Genomic DNA, 22,896 nt, shown 5'->3' with positions numbered 1-22,896 from the left:
TCAAACCTTACACTTCCTTATCTCTGTGTCTCCCTCTCCCCTGACTCTCAGTCTAAAGAAGGGTCTCGAGTCGACCCGAAATGTCACCCATTCCTCAGACAGAGAAGCTGCCTGTCCCGCTGAGTGACTCCGGCATTTGTGTCTCTATTCGGTGCAGAGCAGCATCTGCAGTTCCTTGACACACACCCAACCGCGCATGTGCCTGCCGCGTAGAGCGCGTCGTCGCCATGGTGACGGTGCAGTGTGGAGGCCGCCATGAATCGCAGCAAGGTGCGCTTTCCTCACAAATGTGTCGGTATCCCTCGACCCGGACCAAATTCACTTCCCCATGTTCACTCTCCCTCTGCTTAACGCGCTCATTTCTCTCCACCTCTTTCTTTTTCCATTCGCACTCTGCCCCCTCCCATTGCTCTGCATCCTTCCCTTCACCCTCTGACCTTCTCCCCCACTCCCTCCCTCGTCTTCCTCTGCACGCATCTTCTCCCCCTCCGTATCACCCCTCCGCCCCCTCTTCCCTTCCTCTACCCACATCCCTTGATCTCTTGCACGGGGTACCAAGCAATGGCAGGGATGATAAACTTTGTTTACTATACACGAGTACATGCCAAATATACCCACACGACGTAACAGTGATATAGCTACTTGGAGCTGCAGATGCTGGTTTTACAAAACGAAGACGCAAAGTGCTGGAGCAACTCAACAGGTTAAGTGGCATCCCTGGAGAACATGGATTAGAAATGTTTCAGGTTGGGATCCCCTTCAGAAACAGTTGAAAAGTTCAAGTTCACATTTATTGTCACATGCACCAATTACGGTACAGTGATATTTGAGTTACCATACAGCCATACAAGTTCATTCGTATTCCACTGGAGTTTATAATACTACTGTTAATAGTTGTTCAATAAATTCTCTGAAGTATTAATGATGCTCAATTTCACATTAAATACCAACAATATAATTTAGTGCATTAATGAAGGATTGAACTAAGTAAAACCTAAAACATTGTCCGAAGACAGGCCCCGAACTGAAATATTACGTATTCACATTCTCCAGCGATGCTGCCTGACCCACTGAATTATTCCAGCACCTTGCCTTTATTTCCACGTACAACAGATGGAATGACCTGGGTGTAAGTGGTTCTTGATTACATTGGCTGCTTTCCTAATGCAGCATGAAGTGTAGATGAAATGGATTTTGGAGAGACTGTTTTGTATGATGACATCGCCCCTGGTTTGTATGATGACATAGGCTGCACCCATAGTTCTCTGCAATTTCTTGCGGTCTTAGGTAGAGCAATTGCCAATTCAACCATCTCCACTTTAGCACCATTGATGCTGACTGGAACTTATACATCACCCATTTCTGAAATCAATGTCTAGGTCCTTCATCTTGCTGACATTGAAGGAGATGCCGTTGTCTCGGCACCATGTACTAAATTCTCCATTTTCTTCCTGTACTTCCTGATTTCCTCAATATTGTGGGATCATGCATTTTTATGGGAGGGGGATTAGTATGTGAAGGGGTGTGGTGGAACCAGCTTGCCTCTTTTCTTCGTCCCCCTACATTCCTTCTTCCCTTCTTTCCCCTGCATCTCCCTTCCCTTCCTCCCTGCCACCAACTCCCTACTTTGTAACACTTCACCCCTACGTCCCACCCAGCACCTTCACCTGCACCTTCCCCTTTACTTTTAACTGGTTCTGAAGGTGCAATAACATGTTTTTTCTTATTTATAGAGTGTTGTGAACAAAGGACCATTTGGTAACGTGAAACAGAGGTGGGTTGGTTTGTTTTATTCGGTAGTAAATAAACTATTTAATTAATTAAATGGACCTACGCTCTCCAAAACCCCTTCCCCAACTCATAGAAAATTTGCTTTTAGAGGTCCATTCAACCTATTTGGTCTGTGCCGGTCGGACAAAGTGTGTCAAGCTAAATCATATTTTCTGTCTCAGAATCATAGCTCGCCAAGCCCATATTTAATGCAATTTACAATAATGATGATTTGAGCCTCAACCCTCCTATAGTCCCAGACCACCACTGCCTATTTTTCCTTATCACCCTTTAATCCTTCAATCGATTACTTTAAATTAATCGCCCCTGTTTTTTTTACATCCTTGCTAAGAACAATAGAACCTTTCCTATTATTCTCAGCCGCTTATAATTTCATACAATTCACTTAAGCCTCTCCCATTCTGAAGAAATTCCTGGTTTATTTAATTTTTCCTCAAAGTTGTCATTTTCCAGTTCCTGCAAATATGTGTTGTTCATACTGTGACCTAATGTTGTATAATAGTTCCAGCATAATTTCTCTAGTCTTGTATTCAACGCTTCAAATACTAAAAGATACAGGTAACATGCCTTTAATCTATAGAGTAATTCAGTGTGGAAACAGTGCATTTGGCCCAATGCCCATGCCAACCAACATGCCCTTCTAAATCAGTCCTGCCTGCCTGCATTTGGCCAATATCCTTCTAAACCTATCCTATCCATGTAGTTGTCCAAATGTCTTTTTAACATTGTGATAGTACCTGGCCTCAACTACCTCCTCTGGCAGCTCTTTCCATACACCCACCATCCTTTGTGTAAAAAAAGTTGCTCCTTGGGTTCTTATTAAATCTTTCCCCTCCTCACCTGAAACTCATTTCCTCTGGTTCTAGATTCTCCTACTCTGGGTAAAAGACTCTGCATCTATCTAATCCCCTCACGGTTTTATACATTTCTGTTAGATTGCCTGCCATTGCCCTGCACGCCAAGGAATAAAGTATTAGCTTGGTCAACCTCTCCCAATAGCTTATGCCCTCGAGTCATGCATGGCAACATCCTTATAAATCTTCTTTGCACTTTTTCCAGTTCAATGACATCCTTTGTATAGCAGGGTGACCAAACGATACACAATATTCCAAATGCGGCTTCACTAACTTCATGTACAACTGTAACATAACGTTACAAATATCTATGCTCAATACGCTGACTGATGACAAAGATACAACATTAACCATTATACAGTCTTCCGCCGCTATTCCTCCGGAGATTGAACATTTGTAGTCAGAGGGTCTGGACAGCCTAGGATAGAGTTCACCCAGGCTTGGTGATTTATCCATTTTCTTCCCTTGTGTCCCTATATTCTTTACACCTAACCCCTATCAACCAATATTTTCACCCTTCTCTATCGCCTTGCTCCTCTCCAGCATCCTTTGCCCCTTTCCTTCCCTTTCTCCCTGTATATTTGGGTGTTTAAGTAGTTTGATATTTTGGGTACTGGGAATTTATGTTACATTCTAGTTTTTGCAGTAGTTTACGGTATGTTCTTGTTACTAGGGACCAACGCAACTTCATACGATTCAAATGTGTTTTGACAAATACTATTTTGGATGTTCTGCGGCAGCGACCTGGATGGGTTGAAGTTAAGGAGTGAGTACCCTCTAATTAATGGGTCAGTGGATGTGGAGCAGGATAAGAGGAAAGGGGTGAGAATAACATTAATTGGGATCAGGTTTGTGGCAACCATTCTCTTCTGAGACCTTTGTAGAACAAAACGGACCAAGGAACGGACAAATTTAAATGGTACATAGTGATTGGTCTGGGCCTGAGCAAATTGCTGGGTTAGAGAATGTGATTATGTCTCTCAAAAATCTGGTCGCTATAACTAATACAGAACCTTCAAGTTCTGGGCACCTTCCTTTCCAAGCCTGAACCAAACTCTCATAAGTATATTTAGTTTAAGAAATCATTTAATTCTCATGGTATTTTTCATGGACTCAGATGGTAGAAAAAAAGGCTTTAAGTTACAGTTGTGATTAGGAAACAGTTTGCTCACAACAAGTTCAAAGAGACACAAGGTAAAAATGACCAGATGAATATTGCACAGAGTTCCCTTGCTTTTCTTCAGGTGGGCATGTTATCATTTTTGCCCACCAGAGATGGCACCTGGGTTTAATGTCTCATTGGAAAAAAAGGCAATACTGAGAGTGTAGTGTTTCCCTCAGCACTGGACTGAATTACGAATCTTAACTATATTGACTATTTTGTGGATGAAAATGTTTAGGAGATTCTTGCCTTTCCTGGGGATAATTTCTTAATCAGAGTTGCTATGACATTTTTAAAAACCGGTGGGACATTGTATTCAAAGTTTGTAATTGAGCTGTCAAGTACCATTATCAAAATTATGAAATGGGGGCTATCGTTAGGCTGTTTAATCCTAACGCTAGGTGCCCCCAAAAGAGGCCTTTCCACTTATGTTGTACAGTGTCTCACACCTAAACACATGATATTAAAGTAATGTGAGGGAAGGAACTGCAGATGCTGGTTTACATCGAATATAGACACAAAATGCTGGAGTAACTCAGCGGGACAGGCAGCATTTCTGGAGAGAAGGAATGGGTGACATTTTTGGTCGAGACACTTCTTCAGACAGATAATCATGGGCGAGGGAGTGTAGAGATACAGAGTGGTAATGTGTAAAAATGACAGATCAAAGCAGACGATGACAAGGAAATGTAAAATGGATCATTGTTACCTGAGGGGAAGGTGACAAGGAGGTATACAATCAGTAAAATTAATCAGAAGGACAGCAAAACTAGTCGGAGAACTAGGGTGGGGGAGGGATGGAGAGAGAGGGAAAACAAGGGTTACTTGAAGTTAGAGAAATCAATATTCATACCGCTGGGTGCAAGCTGCCAAAGTGAAATATGAGGTTGGCCTCACCTTGAAATAGAGGCGGCCCAGGACAGAAAGTTTAATTTGGGAATAGAAGGGGGAGTTAAGTGTTTAGCAACTTGGAGATTGCGTAGGCTTAGGCTGACTGAGCCTAATGCTGCAGGTACACAAAAATGCTGGAGAAACTCAGTGGGTGCAACAGCATCTATGGAGCGAATTAAATAGGCAACGTTTCGGGCAGAAACCCTTCTTCAGATAAAATGTCTCTCTGTGTTTAGAAAACAAAAGTCAGGTCACTTCTGAACCAGTGTACCACAAGCTACAAAATATTGCTGAGATCCTAAGCAGCATTGGAAAGAGCAGATAAATAAAAGTCATAAACCAGTCATCTTGGCATCCCCAGGCAATGCACTCCTTGCCTGCATTGAGATGGTTGTAATGGCAGAAATTAGTCAGAATTTCAGTGACATTTTCTTCACAGCTTTAGAGATGCTCCACCCGAAATGTCACCCATTCTTTTTATCCAGAGACGCTGCCTGTCCCGGTGAGTTACTCCAGCATTTTCTGTATGTCTTTGGTTGAAACCAGCATCTGCAGTTCATTCCTACACCATGTCTGTACTAAGTGTTTGACAAGCTTTTAAGTGAACAAATGACTAACTCAGTACCGGCCTAATTATTCCCTACAAATTACAGGAGTGTCGATAAATTTACACACTCATGCCATAATTTGCATGTTGCTCTGCATACAGCCATGGTATTAGAGATGTATGCACGTGCATGTGTGCAAACTTCTTAATAAAGTTAGCTTGTGGTGTATGCATTTCCTGTGATCAACCATCTATTTTTCACTAAAAATCATGCCCTTTCCCCTCCCCACCATTTAAAATATAATTTAAAATTTCCCTTAACCTTCATTGTTCCAAGGAGACAATCACTGTTCCTGAGCTCATAACAGACCACAAGCAGAAGCTTTAAGAATGAAAGGATTTAAATAAATGGTATGCTCAGGATAAAGTTATCTGAATTCTGAAACTATGATTAGCTTGTTTAGAGAAACAGGCACATGGTGATATGTGAAGTGACATTGGTAATTGGTTTTGGTTGCTATCTTAGGTTTATGTGATTTTTCTCTGCTGGTTGTGTTCAAGTCCTGTTTGTCATTGGGTTCTCGTTATTGACAGTGAAGGTGAATGGGACTTTTACTGGTGCGATATCAGCTGGCTACGAGAGAACTTTGGCTATACATATATGGATGAGCATGTTCGCATCTGTCACTTTCGCAATCACTATGAGGTATGAAAGTGGAACTGCTGCCACCCACAGGTACGGTGGAAAAGATCACCAAAGCAGATGGGATGGCCCATACAGGGGATCTTTCTCTTGCCTGTGAGAGACAGGAAAGTATCAATATCACATCTTACTTCAGATTTCCTGAATTTAAAAAAACATTTTGGTAATAAGAAATTATTATGTACCTGTGATATAGTTAGAAAAAACACATTTCACGAGCCAATGGGGCTGCTGGAGGGAAGGAGTTGAACACAGGAACTAAACAACTCAATCTTCTGCAAAGAGCTGATTTTTAAGAAGAGAGATGTCCAAATGCATCCGCTTTTATGATGTGCATGATTGTGTATATCTTTAAGAACCGGATGTGGTATGACATTTGATAACATGACATAAAAAGCAGAAGCAAAAGTAGGCTAGTCAGCCCCTTGTACCTGCTTCACCATCAAATACGATCTTTCACTTCAGCACTGTCTTCCTGCAGTAACCCTATGTTCTTTGATTTCATGAATATCAAGCTCAGTCTCAATTATATTTAGCGACTGAACCTCCAAATCTTTCTTAGGTAGAGAACTGCAAATGCTTCTCATCTTTAGATGACAATTCTTATTTTCAAATTGTGACTCCAGGGTATAGGTGTCCCAGCCAGGGGAAATATCATCCCTGCATTTACCCTCCTATCGGAATGTTATGGGTCAGTCAGATCACCCCTCATTCTTCTAAACTCAAGAGAAAATGGGTTAGGAGGACCAGACCTGTAAAGTGTTCCATTCCAGTAAAACCTTCTTATTTAAAATTCTCCCTGTTAAACCCAACATACCATTGCCCTCCTAACTGCTTTGTGTATTTGCATGATAACTTTAGTCATTTGCATGCAAGAACACCCAGGTCTTCAGAATACAACACAATTCAGTTTTCCACCAATTAAAAAAATCACTGGATTTTTTACTGTTTTATCCAGCGATATAACAAAATATGAGCACACAAAAATGTAGACTTTGGTTAGTAAGAAGATGATTTCATTTTGGTTATTTATTTATTTAATTTGTCTCACTGTTGGATTTTGTAAACGGTGCAGTGGTATGAAAGTGACGTCATTTTGCAATTAATTTGGTTAGCGGCTAAAACTGGTTGACTAACATTATTATCAGCAGACTCAGAATTTGTGATATCTGGAAATACATATCTTTGGCAAATACAGAATATGCTAGAAAACCTCAGCAGGAGAGAGAGTATCTGTGAAAAGAGAAACGGTCAATGCTGTGGGTCTGTGACCCTTTGTCAGTACCAAAATGTTCAGTTTCTCTTTCCACTAATGGTGCCTGATTTGCTGAGTTTTTTCAGCATTTTCTGTTCACATTACACATGCTGGAAATCAGATTTTTTTTTTAACTGTTATGCAAATATGTGGGTCCGACTAAACTAGTGCCTGCAGTATCTATTAAGTGTTGACTTGGTAGATACTGCTCAGCAGAGACCTTGGTGATGCAGGGCATTCATTCAAATAATGAAGCTTTATATTTAAAGAATTAAATAAATTGTTATGGCAGGTTTGGCAGGAGAAGGGATGGGAAGTGAGAGAAATTATTGTCATAAATTAACGGGACTAACAGCTGATAAATGCCAAGTACCTGCTAACCTGCACCTCAAGGATCTGAAATTTAAAAAAAACATTGCAGATGTTAGAAATCTAAAATAAAAAAACGAAAAAATGCTGAAAATACTCAGCAGTTCAGGCCACGTTTATGGGAAGAGAAGCAAACTTAACATTTCAGGCCAAAGACCTTTTGCCAGATCCTGTCACTTGCATACTAAGTTTTTCATCACTTGCCCTGATAGCTCTTCATATGGTTCATAGTAATATTTTTAATTAATCACAGTGTTAATTGCAGTAAGTTGCAGTGGAACATCTTGCATGTCAAAGTTTCATCATATAAGCAATTTTTATAGTTAGGTTTATGTTTACATAAATGAAAAATAAGCAGGCAGCTTATCATTGATCCTTCACACTGTCAGAAGTCCGGTTCTAATCTCGTAACAGTGACTGCCTCCCTTCTGATTGAACCTTCCCCAATATATCTCCCACAGTTAAAATGATTCACTGGAAACAGTAGCACAGTGAGCAATTTAAATTGGTCTCTGTTTGTATATCCAATATTTAGAAACTGAGGTAGTTTCAATTTTCCCTCTTTCCCTCTTATGTGGAAGCTGACACGAAAAAACTTCATGGTGAAAAACCTAAAGCGGTTTCGCAAACAGCTGGAGCGTGAGCAGGGGAAGCTGGAGGCAGCTAAATGTGATTTCTTTCCAAAGACATTTGAACTGCCTGTTGAATATCACCTGTTTGTGGAACAATTTAAGAGAAACCCTGGAATTACTTGGATCATGAAACCGGTAAGAAAATACAGATAATGATCCATTGCCCCATTTTCTGCTCACTGGATAACCACAATACCTATTCATTGACACACACTTCCCAACCGTGACATATCCACATCCACCTTTCAATATGTAACCTGATATATACAAATATAGACACAAAATGCTGGAGTAACAGCAGGGCAGGCAGCATCTCTGGAAAGAAGAATAGGTCTGAAGAAAGGGTCTCCATCTGAAACATCACCCATTCCTACTCTCCAGAGATGCTGCCAGTCCCGCTGAGTTACTCCAGCATGTTGTGCCTATCTTTGGTTTAAACCAGCATCTGCAGTTCCTTCATACACATATACAAATATAACAGTAGAGTGGTACACTACCCAGTTCCCTCAAAAAGTGAACTGAATGTACACCCAATGTACATACAATAATTGACATTTTCCAGTTGAGTGAATGGTTTTCAGTGCAACGAGTGAAGGAGGAAGTGGCTAATCCGAGTACCACTGTAGACCAACAAGTTGTCCATTTCAATACGCCTTTTGAATTCAAGCACAGCAACCACTGAAAATGTTGGCAACATGTCATTCTCTCTTCCAGACAAGTGGTAGGAACTTTACACTTTGGTATTGCTTGTTACCTGAAAATCATTTTCTTTTAGGTTGCAAGGTCACAGGGAAAAGGCATCTTTCTTTTCCGAAAACTCAAAGATATCATGGAATGGAGAAAGGTACAGTTCTTCTCTGACAATATGTTTGTAACAATTAATATTCTTATATAAGGTAAACTGCTTTAGTTAGAATGGAATAAAGGCAACTACCAGAAACAAATTTTAAAAACTGCAGAGACTGGAAATCTGAAATAATAGAGCCTTTGAAGGCATTTCATCTATTCCATCTTCTCTTATCCTCTGTACTTCCACATAAAGCAAGGACTAAGTTGTCCTAGTCTTCACTTTCCATCCCACCAATCTCTGCATTCAATGGTTTATCATTAGCAATTTCTGCCACCTTCAATGAGATTTCACTCCCAGGCACACCATATCCTCCTCTTTCAGTATTCAGAAATGACCATCCTCTTTGAGATTCTTTCCCATTCTTCCATCTCCACCAACTGATCCTCTTCTAATTACACTTTCCCATTAATTGCACGAGATGCAACATCTGTGCTTTTAATTCTTCCCAACATTCAGGGACCAGAGCAGGACTTCCAAGAGATTTAGGAGAGGGTGCAAACGTTTACCAGAATGCTGCCTGGATTAAAGGGTTTAAGCTACAGGGAGATTTATAGCATGGAAAGAAGCCCTTCGGCTCAACTTGCCCTCGCCGACCAACATGCCCCCATCTACACCAGTCCCACCTGCCTGCATTTGGCTCATATGCTTCTAAACCTATCCTATCCATGCACCTGTCCAAATGCTTTTTAAACATTGTGATGGCACCAGTTTCAGCTACCTGCTCCGGCAGTTCATTCCATACACCCACCACATTTTGTGTAAAAAAAACCCCTCAGGTTCTTGTTAAATCTTTCCCCCCTTACCTTAAGCCTATGTCGGGTTCTTGTTTCCCCCACTCTGGATAAAAGACTGTGCATTTACCCTGTCTATTCCTTTATGATCTTATACACCTCGATAAGATCATCCTTCATCCTCCTTCACTCCAAGGAATAAAGTCCTAGCCTTCTCAACCTCTCCTACAGCTCTGGCCCTTGATCCTGGCAACATCTTCATTAATTTTCTCTGCACCCTACCAGCTTAACAACATCTTTCCTATAACAGTGTGGCCAAAACTGAACACAAGACTCAAAATGTGGGCTCACCAATGTTTTGTACAACTGTAACATAACCTCCCAACTTCTATACACCAGGAAAAGAGGTTCGATACACTTGGATTGCTTTGTCTGGAACAATGGAGGATGAGTAGAGACTTGATAAAAAATATATAAAATTATGAGAGGCATAGACAGTCAGAACCCTTTTCCCAGGGTTATAATGTCCAACACTAGAGGGCAGAGCAATGTCTGAAGATTTGTGGGGCAAGTTGGCCACCACACTGTATAAAGATAAATGACAATTTGAACCACCATTTCAATGAAACAGTAAAGATCACCATGGAAGTCAGAGGCCGAATTGGCGTGAGCTTAAGTCCCATGACACCTCTTGTTTGTCAGGAGCAGGCGTTGCTCTCCCCAAGACACTCACAACGAAGCCTCATTGCTAAAGACCATGCTCCAAAATTGCCAAACCTGCGTATACCCTGCCCCAACCTGGTCAGCAACCTCAAAGATTGAGCTGTTTCTCCAAAGCACAGGTATAACTTTTCTCATGGATCCTTTTATCTTCTAGGATGGGACTCGTGCAGATGACTCCAAAGATGAAGCTACCGTGGAAAGTTATGTTGTGCAGCGCTACATCGAGAACCCCTACCTGATAGGAGGTAGCATTCCCTGTCTCTTTTAGAGCACCTTTAATATGGTTAAATATCCATAGTCACTTCACAGAAGTGTTAGCCAGCAACTTTGATGCTGCGCCACATAAGGAGATTTAGACTTTGTTATATATATTGATGACATGTATATAATTGTAGGAGGAATGATTAGTAAGTTTGGGTATGACACAAAAGTTGTGGACAGTGAGGATGTTTGTCCAAGGTAATAGAAAGATTAAACGAGAATTTACCGTTTGAAGTTTGATCTTTATTTTATGAGAAGTTGGAGTGAGAGACTGCGTGAAGAACCCACCTGTCCGTATACGCATCAATCTTCAGAGCCACTGTATGAAACCACACTCCACTTGAACCAGATTCAAGCTATAGAAAGATTAATAACCCTTGACTTACCGAATTAAATTTATTATTCAGGGTTGGGAGTGGAGGGCACGTAGTCTCTCACTCCAACTTCTTATAAAATAAAGATCAAACTTCAAACGGTAAGTTTCCGTTTAATCTTTCTATTTTATTTCGAAGTCTCGTGACGATACTACGTGAAGCCTTTGAAGCTCTGTGGTTTAATGCAGTAAACCAATCTGCATGTGAACACACTACACAGATAAACCATAAATTGTAGAAAAGACATAGGCCATTAACACATGATGCTAACTTTACATTCATGTACATCGCCCTTAACAGGACCACAGTCCCATTTGCCTTGGAGTTACAAACAGCTCTAGTAACACTGTCCAGAATTCTATCTGCAATCGCCCAAACCTGTTTATTATAAAAATCCCGAAAGCGCGTTCATCTGACCATCCTACTGTTGTAAGAATGTGATCAAGAGGAACATCCATTCTACTGGCTGCCGATGTGCCAGCAGCCCTGGTAGAGTGTGACTTTAAAATTCACTCAAAATTCTTGTGAGTTGTATGATAACATCAAGAGGCAGTGCCTCCCTGGCCAGTATTGACCTTTTGGACAGCCAGTTCTGACTTGGTCTTCCCTGAGCCCGGTATCGTTAAGCTGCACCTTTTTGGAGCTTTCGCGCAGGTTGTTCTGCAGACCCTACCTGCCAGCGTCTCCGGGCCCGGGTCGACAAGCTGCTCCTTTCGCGGAAGTTAATTTGCAGGTTGTGTCTGTTCACGTTTCCTAGCCCGGCTTGACAAGCTGCTCTCTTTCGGACCTTTAGAGGAGATTGCTGTGCAGGTCAGGTCTGCCAGCTACTCCGAGACCGGGGTGGGCCACCTGCTCCCTTTTGGAGATTTAACGGTGGTTGTTGTGCAGGCCGCGCCTGCCAGCATCTCCAAGCCTGCTGTTAGCGTCTCTGAGCCTGATAGCAACGGCCACCGACCTTGCTCGTTGCCGTCATTTCCCACTGAATTTTCAGCGGCACATCTATTCTTGTTTGTGGTTTGTCCATTTTTGGAATCAAACCCACGTTGAAACAAGCAGTACCGTTCCTGCAAAAAACCTTACCTTCACCGTTAAACTCTGATGGAGCATTTCCATATGCAATCCGTATCTCGCGCCATGCGACGACATATTGATGCGCATGCGGACTGACGGGTTCTTCACGTAGTCTCGTCACGAGACTTCAAAATAAAATAGCAGGATATAGGTGAGATGGAAAGTTAGGTCAAGCATTGGCAGAAGGAATTTTATCCTGACAAATGTTAGCTATGAATTTGGAAAATCAAATAGGGTCGAACATATACCGTCAATGGTAAGATGCCAAGGAAAGTTGATGACCAGAGAGACCTAGAAAGTCCTTTCCTCCCTGAAAGTGGCATGTCCCGATGTTGGGGTAGTCCAGAACCAGGGGCCACAGTTTAAGAATAAGGGGTAAGCCAATTAGAACGGAGATGAGGAGAAACTTTTTCACTCAGAGGGTTGTGAACCTGTGGAATTCTCTGCCCCAGAAGGCAGTGGAGACCAATTCTCTGGATGCTTTCAAGAGTGAGTTAGATTGAGCTCTTAAATATAGCGGAGTCAAGGGATATGGCATGAAGGCAGGAACTGGCTACTAATTGTCGATGATCAGCTAATACATGGAAAGCAGGCTGAGCCACAATTTATTTTCCCTTGAGAAAGTGGTTATTTATTTGGTTTACTAATGAGATCTTTGGTGATTTACAGGGAGGAAGTTTGATCTGCGAGTCTATGTACTGGTGATGTCTGTAAGTAGTTTTTGTTTTTGAAGACTCTCATGCTCCATACATATTAAACAAATGTAGCATTCAACTAATTCATAGCCTTGGATTAGGTGCGAGGTTGTGTACTGAATTGGCAACGGAAAGGATTCTATTTAATATTCAGATTTATTAATCATATTTTGCATTTACTCTGATGTTGGATTTATGTTTGTCCATTGAAAAAAAATATGTATGTAAATTGAACCTTATCTCTGAAAATGATGGATGAATATGGTTAGAAAGATCAACACAAACGATCTGAAATGTGTCTTAGAACAGTGGTTCTGAAGATGAATGAGGATCGGACATTACCGTGTGCAAATCCTGCACTAGTGTATTTTTCTAATTTAATTGATGTCAACAATCAAACCAAAAAATGGAATTCAAATGTCTACCATTGGTAAATTCATAGCTGACCAAGAGTAGGCAAATGAAGGTCTATTGGTCAAAGCAGATGACATAACCTTACAGTGAATGTGCTGGGTGCCGCCAGGACATTAGGGGAAAGTTACAACGATTAGAAATGCATATCTCCTTAGGCCAAGATCAGACTTGATTTTTGCAGATTTGGGACACGATAGATGTAAGATGGCACCAGAGCATAGCAAATCTTTGTGTACTATCCCAGAAGAGGATCTATTGTTTTGTTAGAATTAGAAATGGTTCTATGAATAAAAGATCAGAGTTACATAAATAGGCTGGTGAAGCCGAGATTGTTCTTTGTAGCGAAACAAAGAGTGGGGAGCTTTAAAGAGGTTTAAATTAATGAAGGGATTAAATAGAGAGAAAAAACTCTACATTATCTGAAAATCATTACATTATTTAAGATGTTTGACAGAAAAAAATAACACAGGCCTGAGGAAAAGCACTTTCTCTCAGGATGTCCTGCATTACACGTATGAACGGAGAACCAGCAGCTGCCTTTAAAGGGAAATTAATACCTGAAGAAGACAAATGTGCTGTGGTCTAGAACAGTATGTGTATTGTTGAAAGGAGCTAGCATACACACAATAGTTAAAATCGTGTGCTTCCTTGTCGTTAAGTAATTGTAACCATTTTCCTTTATGGTTGACATATTATCTAAGCACACCTTGATAATACAGGTAGCTGTCTTCTCAAAGCGTAATATCATCTGAACCTATAAATCAAGTCATATCTATTAATCCAAGTGGTACTTTATACATATTTATGAGTCAACAGGAATACATATCAATATTTATTTTGGGTTTATTAAATCCATAAATTTAAATCATGCATTAAAGTATCATCGAAGATTAGGCACACGAATCTGGAGTAACAGTGTGTCCAACAGCGTCTCTGGAGAAATGGAATAGGTGATGTTTCAGGTGGAGAGCCTTCTTCAGACTGAGAGTCAGGAGTAAGGGAAACAAGAGATACAAATGGTAAATATAGAGACATATTGATCAAATGAATTAAAGATATCTAAAAAAGTAATGATGATAAAGGAAACAGGTCATAGTTAGCTGTGGGCTAGGTGAAAAAACGAGTTACAGATAATGAGACTCAATAAGATGACTTTGAAGCTAGTACAACGACTTGGGTGGGGGACGGATGGAGAGAGAGGGGATGCAAGGGGGGTTGCTCCTCAAATTCTCTGTGGAATTCTCTGCCACAGAAGGTAGTTGAAGCCAGTTCATTGGCTATATTTAAGAGGGAGTTAGATGTGGCCCTTGTGGCTAAAGGGATCAGGGGGTATGGAGAGAAGGCAGGTACAGGATACTGAGTTGGATGATCAGCCATGATCATATTGAATGGCGGTGCAGGCTCAAAGGGCCGAATGGCCTACTCCTGCACCTATTTTCTATGTTTCTATGAGTGAATTCACCTTACTGTATGTGCCAGCGTGTCCATTGTTGTTCCGGCATGATGACCAATGCCATACTGGTGGAGAATGCGGGCATGAGTGCACTGCAGCTCCACACTGAGATGACCATTTTAGTTTCTGAGGGACCCTATTCTCTCAGAGTTGTTGCTTAAGTCTATTGGTTTAAGGCTATTGACTCTCGGTTGAGGTTGTTTAAGAATATTTATGTATGTTAATTGCTCAATGGATGATGGTAAATTGGGTGGATGTTCAATAGAAACATGACTATGAAATTGTGAGCTTTCCTCTGGTTTCTCAGAATCAAATGGAGTGTCCACACACCAATGTAGATTTTTTTAGTAATGATAAATACAAGTTTAATTGTTCCTTTGCGATTCTCCCTCTATGCAGTACATCCCTCTGAAAGCCTGGTTATATCGAGATGGGTTTGCACGCTTTTCAAATACCCGCTTCTCCCTGACCAGCATTGATGATCATTGTATCCTTTGTTATATAATATTCAACTCTCATAAGAATATTTGTGCATTTGCTGTATCCCACGACGTTCATTGTATTTTTTATCTTGGTAACTCGCAGCAATCTTTCAGGCCGTTCCTAATGATTGAGGATGAGTTGCTTCCACTTCACCTCTGCAATTTCTGATTCCTAATGCGTCTTCTGCAGAATCTGTATCCTCTGCAATAAGTAGAGTAGGTAAGGGGGTCGACAAGATTGTTCATGCTTTTTCATTGTTTGATGTGGACATGAGGATGATTTTCACCCACTCACACCTTTACTGTCCCTACCATACCTTGCTGAGCAAGATCAAGGGCATCAATGTTCGCAACATTGGCCTGGAAAAAAGGATGTTGACGTTGGTTTGCCTATCCTGCCAGTGGATTTGGAGGAAACGCCTCACCCTGCAGATCACATGGTCTTAATATTTATATCCTTTTCAATGCCTCTACATGTATACCATGTTATGCTTGCTTTCAATGCTATTGGGCATTGAATATAAGAGTCCGGAGATCATGATGCAGCTCTATAGGACGTTGGTTACGCAGCATTAGGAGTATTGCATGAATTTCTGGTTGTCCTATTATAGGAAAGAAATGGAAGCTTTGGAGATGGTGCAGACATGGTGTACTAGAATGCTGCCTGGATGAGAGGGTTGACAGGGAGAGCTTGGATAGTTCTTGAATTGTATCCTTTGGAACGTTGGAGGTTGGGGGGGGAGGCTTGATAGGTATATAAAACAATGAGAGACATGGATATGATAGACAGTCAGAAGCTTTTTTGGGTGGAAATGTCCAACACAAGAGGCTATAGCTATAAGATGAGAAGGGGAAAGTTTAATGGAGATGTGCGGGGCATGCTTTTTACACGGTGGTGGGGGCCTGGAACACATTGCTGGGGCACTGGTGGAGGCAGATATGATAGTGATATTTAAGAGGCTTTCAGATTGGCACACACATCTGCAAGGAATAGAGGGATATAGATCATAAGCAGGTAGGTGAGATTAGTCCAGCACAAACATCGTGGGCCGAAGGGCCCATTCTTGTGCTGTACTGTTCTATGTATGTTCTGTCGGTTTCCTGTTAGTCAGTCAATCTCATATCCATACCCATAGGTTACCTCCTACTTCATGAGCCTTTATTTTCAATAATAATCTTTGATGCCTCATCTTACAAATGCCATCTGGAATCTACGTATAGGATATCCCCCTGTTAGCCACAGCTAAATGAAACGTTGCTTCTGCTTTATCCATAGCACTTGTCACTTCTGTAAATTGATCAGACATATTTTCCTGTTTACAATAGACAATAGGTGCAGGAGTAGGCCATTTGGCCCTTCAAGCCAGCACCGCCATTCAATGTGATTATGGCTGATTATCCCCAATCAGTACCCCGTTCCTGCCTTCTCCCCATATCCCCTGACTCCGCTATTTTTAAGAGCCCTATCTAGCTCTCTCTTGAAAACATGGTTTACCTTGATTTTTTGTCTAAGTGCACTGCTAAAATGTTTAATAATAGCTTCTAATATTTTCCCCATGGCAGATGCTAAACTAATTGGCCTGTAGTTTCTGCCTTTCTGTCTACCTCCCTTGCATAAAGTATTATTTTGTATATGTACATAGTTTTGAATGTGTCGGCAATTTTTTCAATCATTCTGGAGATCTGGACACCGCTGTATCTAGAAGTGTATTTCACACATTGATACATGAATATTTCTAATCTCCATGTTATGCAATGCAACTATTATAATATGTACTGGTACCTTTTTTTCCATAATTCATATCTTAACCAGTTATACATCTCACAAATGTGGCAGTCCAGAAAACCGCTCCTGACTATGATCCAGAAAAGGTGGATAACAATGATCAGTGAAATTGGAAGCGGCAGTGTAGCAGTCATTTGACATGGAAGAAGGGTTCCTGTTATTGAGAGGGGCTTGCGATAATACTAAATCACCCTCTGATTTATACGTAAACATCTGGGTGAATGTAATTCATAAATAACACACGAGAATATAGGAAAGGAGCAAATCACTGAGCAATTTACTTTGAACCATCCTTTTCCAATTTCTCCGATTTTCCTCGTGTGCCTTCACACCTTTAGATAACCAAATATCACATCCTTGATTTAAAATCAATAATTAACGGCATATAGAGGTGTTTCCTAATATACAATTCAAATTCAAGTACGTTTAAATCAGGACCTGAAATGTCACCTGTCCATGTCCTCCAGAGATGTTGCCTCACCCACTAAGTTACTCTAGCACTTTGTGGGTTTTTTTTAAACCAGCATCTTTGTTCCTCTGTTAATCCTTTCCAAATGCATCCAACTCAATCTGCCTTTGATTCAGACCATTCAGTACTTCTGTAAACATCAACAGTCTTGTAATCCCTAGAACTCATGCACTTTCATCTTCAGCAGTATCTGACTCAATCAATATTACCTTAATACAATATGTCGAGCTAAGTCTTTTGCTCCCAGCCTTATTTTTAATCAATTGCTCCGAAAATTGGTCTTGGAGGAATGGGGAATATGGATCATGTGCAGGCAGAAGTGATCAGTTTATACTGGCATCATATTCAGCAGAGACATTGCATCCGTAATCCAGTCTCCTTTTCAGTTTTTTCTTAGTGTTCATTGACCTGCAGTGAAATGGACAAATGCTCAGTCCTCAGTGCCGGGTACCAGGCCAGTTAACACTGCAAATCCATGATCCCAAAGTATTATTTAATGTCTTTGAAGGGATTCCCCTTCTTAATATTAACCACTGCTAATGCTTACTCAATTCTAGGGATATCACTTCCCATTCATTATCACATCACTTAATCAGAATCCTTGGTTTTACACTGCACCAATGTCCTTTGAATTTGCATCCTGGTTGCTTTAACTGAACAGTTATTGGAAAAAACATCCAGGAAGGTCACATGTTTTACTCTTGGCACTCTTTTCAACACAAACTTTATTGAGTTCCATCAGCAGTAATACAGTAAAAATATTTTGAAGAGGTTAACCACACATTACCTGGAATGGCTGTCTAAGGACGACAGTAGGTAGCTTTACACCCAGCCCTCATTTTGTTAACTGAATGACACAATAAGTACAGACACTGCAATGTACAGTAAGGTGCTGTACAGTAAGGCGCTTTTCTATCTGTGTCCACTGCGAGACACAGATACAAAGTTATCGTCAATGAATTGCAGCTAGTCTCAATTGCAGTGACTACAACACTGCCAGATTGGTGTAAAAAAAACATTTGGTTTACTGACACAGAGATACTGATCCGCTATAACATACTGTTAGACGTTCTGAGTTGCTAAAACATGTGGAAAGACACTGAAACTCACTGGTGAGACATATTAAGACTGACACTTCAAATCAATGAGATGCTTTGCTTTCTTCTAGGGGTGCAAATGGTTAATGCAACAGCTGCGACAGTATCTGACAGCAAAACATGGCACCGAGACTATAGAAACGCTCTTCAGAGACATGGACAACATATTCATCAAAAGTTTGCAGAGTGTCCAGAGTGTAATAATTAATGACAAGCATTGCTTTGAACTATATGGATACGACATTTTGATCGATAAGAACCTGAAACCGTGAGGACAATGAATAATGGATTGATCTAAAGCCATTTGAATCTCATCAGATGTGCCTGACTGTGTGCCTTTATGTGTTTGGTGACTCTGTACATGTTATATTTGCCTCCTATGTGCTGTATGGCTGTGTGTATGTACTCTGTATGAGTTATGTGGTTTCATACGTTCCTATATGTGTTGTAATTCTGTATATGTGATTATGTGTTGTATGCATAGAAACAGAAAACAGGTGCAGGAGTAGGCCATTCCGTGCCTTCGTGTCAGCACCGCCATTCAATATGATCATGGCTGATCATCCAAAATCTCCAGTAACTTACCAACTACAGATGTTAAGCTCACTGGCCTATAGTTCCAGCATTTTCCCAGCAGCCCTTCTTGAAAAGAGGCACAACATTCGCCATCCTCCAATCTGGCACCTCTCCTGTATTTAAGGAGAGGTGCCAGAGGATTCCTACTCTTTGCTTTCTGTCTGCCAACCAGTTCTCTATCCATGTCAATGCCCTACCCTCAATACCATGTACTCTAATTTTGCACACTAATCTTGTGTGGGACCTTGTCAAAGGCATTTTGAAAGTCCAGATGCACCACATCCTCTGGCTCTCCCATATCCATTCTACTTGTTACATCCCCAAAGATTTCCAAAAGATTAGTCAAGCATGATTTCCCGTTCATAAATCCATGCGTCCTTTGACCGATCCCGTCACAGCTTTCCAAATGTTTTGCTGTAACATCTTTATTAATTGACTCCAGTATCTTCCCCACTACCGATGTAAGGCTAATTGGTCTATAATTCCCTGTTTTCTCTCTACCTCCTTTCTTAAAAAGTGAAGTTACATTGGCTACCCTCCAGTCCACAGGAACTGATCCAGAGTCGAGAGAACATTGGAAAATTTGGTTGGTCCAATCTATATGTAGAATGAAGTCACCCATGATAACCGCTGTACTTTTGCTGTACGCATCCTTAATTTCCTGCTTGATGCTATCCACAACCTCCCTACTGCTGTTTGGTGGTCTGTATACCACTCCAAGAAGCGTTTTCTGCCCTTGGCTATTTCGCAGTTCCACCCATACTGATTCTACAGCATCCAAGCTAATGTCCCTCCTTGCTATTGCATTAATCTCCTCTTTAACCAGCAATGCCACCCACCTCCTCTTCCTTTCTGTCTATCCTTCCTGAATATTGAATACCCCTGCATGTTTAGCTCCCAGCCTTAGTCATCCTGGAGCCATGTTTCCATAATTCCAACTGTATCATATCCCTTAACTACTAACTGTGCATTAAATTCATCCACCTTATTTCGAATGCTCCTCACATTAAGGCACAAAGCTTTCAGGTTAGGTTTTCTTATCTCCTTTCCATCTTTTGCTTCTGTCTTCCTGTTATTGCCTCCTTGCATTGGATCCCATCCTCCTGCCCTGTTAGTTTAAACAAGACCTTTCCTACACTCTCTTTCCCGTTAGCTGCATGGATACGCGTCCACGTTGTTGACTTCAGCCCCCCACTTTTTAGTTTAAACCCACCTGTGTAGCACTAACAAACCTGTCTGCCAGAATGTCTTTCCCCTTCCAATTAAGGTGCAACCCGTCCCTTTTGTACAGGTCACCCCTGCCCCAGAGATTCTAGAAATCTAAATCTCTGCCCCCTGCACCAACTTCTCAGCCACACATTCAGATCCCCTATCTCCCTGTTCCTACCCTCACTAGCATGAGGTACTGGAAGCAACCCAGAGATAACCACCCTAGAAAGCCCTGCTTTTCAGCCTCCTACTTAGTTCTCTATACTCACGTTGCAGAACCTCCTGCCTCTGCTTACCCACGTCATTTGTGCCTACATGCACAATTACTTCCAGCTGTTCACCTTCCCTCTCGGTCTGAGACATCTTGGACCCTGGCACCAGGGAGGCAACACACCTTCCTCAAGTCTCGCCTGTCGCCACAGAATCTCCAGTCCGCACCTCGGACAATGGAGTCACCCACCACTATGGCTCTGCCTTATATCAGTCTCGTCGGTCGAGGCTCAGCGTTAGGATTCGAGTCAGACTGGTCCACTGCTCGGATTGGAAGCGTTGTCTGCCCCAAGAGCTCCCAAGAGGACGTACCTGTTTTCAAGAGAAACTTTCACCTGCACTCGCTTCATCCCCTTTCTTTCCGCCTCTATCCGTCGCACCTCCTACACTTTTGCAGTGACTCTAGGTCCTGTCCAGGAAGCTTTTGTCGTCCCAGATGGACCGCAGGTCATCCAGCTGCTGCTCCAGTTCCCTAACTCAGTCCTAGAGGAGCTGCATCTGGATACAGTTCCCAGGGGTGTAGTGGTCAGTGACATCAGCAGTGCCCCTGACTTCCCGCCTCCTGCAACAAACACAATACAATAACATTCCTGCCATCAAGTTTAATTAAATTAAACACACAACCGATGCAGCAGAGCAGCAGCAACCAATCACTGTGAATCTAAAATAAACAAGGCCCCAAAACTAGCGACAGACCAGGCAGCATCTGTGAAGAGAGAAAGAAACACAATATTTCAGGACAATTACTTTAATTGTCATTTGATTGTATTTTTGCATATACTCTGTGGCTCTGTGTACCTGAACCTGCTCTGTAGTTGCGGTGTATACCTGTATGTGCTGTATAGCTTGCATGTGTGTCTCTGTATGTAGACTTAAGTTCTGTGTTTGTGGTTTGTTCAGAAGAAATTCGTTTTTAGGTGAGTGAAAATATGTGAATGGGTTAGAATGGTAGTTACATCAGTGAATTACAGGATGAATGGATGAAATTCTTTAAATTGTTTTGTACTCAGCTGCTTGTGAAATTTAGAATTATCCATATCCCAGTTTATGGCAGAGAACTGAGGTGAATGTTCAGTGCCTCTCTGTACAGCTGTCTTTTATGGTCATGGGACAGTGCTTGACTCTTCTGGTCAGAAGAAAAGCAGTCAAATTGCAAATATCACAGGACTTATGCTTCACACCTGTTTGTTCCTGAGTAACTTCTCCGCTCATGTTGCATGGCATTCTCAATGTTTGGTCTGCAGTTCCACTCGGCAGCTCTTGACACATCACATATTTGGTTTCTTCCTGTTTTATTAGGTGGCTTTTGGAAGTGAATGCATCTCCATCACTGATAGCTAGCAGCCAGGAGGATTATGAGCTGAAATGTCGTTTGCTGCAGGACACAGTGAACATTGTCGACATGGAAGGAAGGTGAGTGAAGAAAAAACATATTTACATCGTATCTTCGAAGTCCACATGATATTTTAACATGCCTCAGAGGTAAGGAATCTCTTATAAGGAGTACTGTGGGAGACAAATGGAGCAGCCAGTATGCACAAAACACTTCTAAAAAAAGTTATGAATGAATGAATATTTGACTCTTTGGCAGTGTTTGTTGCTCAAGAAATTTAGTTTAGAATCAAAAGGAATACAGATATTTAATGCCCATCCGAGCTAGTAGATATTCAGAAAGAAGGCATTTCCTGAAGACCAATGCTCCCTCTGTGTTGCCTACCAACTGTCGCTCAGAATCTCATCTAATAACTTTTCAACCACTGATGTTAGGTTCACCAGTCTGTAGTTCCCAAAGCTTTTCCTTGCAGCCTTTCTTAAGTAGAGGCATAGCATTTGTCACCCTCGTCTTTTAACATCACTCCCATGATACAAATATCTCTACCAGAGGTCCTACAATTTCTTCCCTAGCTTTCCACAATGCCCTGTGATACATTTGATGAGGTCTTGAAGATCCATCTATCTTTATTGATTTATCATCACCTCCTCTTCTGTATGATGGACTCACATTATTAACTATGAGTTTCCTGGCATCTATGTTTTACCCCCCTTAACATATCATTTATGGTTTAAAAAATGATTCAGCTCCTACAAATGGACCACATTTGCCCCTCATTATTACCATCTTACCCATTGTAATTCATACTGACGATTCCAGATTCTGCACTCGCAGGTTAGCTGTATAAACTACAGATATGGGAATAGCCCTTCCTACCATGGTAGTTAGTAGGAAGCCT

At 41.4% G+C, this 22,896-nt stretch overlaps 1 protein-coding gene across 3 annotated transcripts in view; it reads left to right on the top strand.

Moving 5' to 3' along the window:
* Positions 1 to 204: 204 nt before the first annotated feature.
* The window catches only part of ttll9 (tubulin tyrosine ligase like 9), a 36,311-nt gene continuing 13,619 nt past the window's right edge, over positions 205 to 22,896 (top strand). For 2 of the 3 annotated variants that reach the window (XR_004415447.1, XM_033041651.1), the window contains exons 1-12: positions 205 to 270; positions 1,734 to 1,774; positions 3,319 to 3,411; positions 5,840 to 5,951; positions 8,154 to 8,339; positions 8,980 to 9,048; positions 10,663 to 10,753; positions 12,884 to 12,924; positions 15,176 to 15,263; positions 17,072 to 17,130; positions 18,682 to 18,878; positions 21,965 to 22,078. Coding sequence is in view for 2 of the 3 variants with exons in the window: in XM_033041651.1 (XP_032897542.1) it covers positions 256 to 270; positions 1,734 to 1,774; positions 3,319 to 3,411; positions 5,840 to 5,951; positions 8,154 to 8,339; positions 8,980 to 9,048; positions 10,663 to 10,753; positions 12,884 to 12,924; positions 15,176 to 15,263; positions 17,072 to 17,130; positions 18,682 to 18,878; positions 21,965 to 22,078 (1,106 nt within the window). In the remaining variant the exon portion in view is untranslated. The remainder of the gene's footprint in view (positions 271 to 1,733; positions 1,775 to 3,318; positions 3,412 to 5,839; positions 5,952 to 8,153; positions 8,340 to 8,979; positions 9,049 to 10,662; positions 10,754 to 12,883; positions 12,925 to 15,175; positions 15,264 to 17,071; positions 17,131 to 18,681; positions 18,879 to 21,964; positions 22,079 to 22,896) is intronic. The other variant, XM_033041652.1, reaches the window with a different exon arrangement.

The sequence above is a fragment of the Amblyraja radiata genome, chromosome 23 (genome assembly GCF_010909765.2).
Source record: "Amblyraja radiata isolate CabotCenter1 chromosome 23, sAmbRad1.1.pri, whole genome shotgun sequence".
Classification (NCBI taxonomy): Eukaryota; Metazoa; Chordata; class Chondrichthyes; order Rajiformes; family Rajidae; genus Amblyraja; species Amblyraja radiata.
This window is presented reverse-complemented; position numbering and strand designations above follow the sequence as displayed.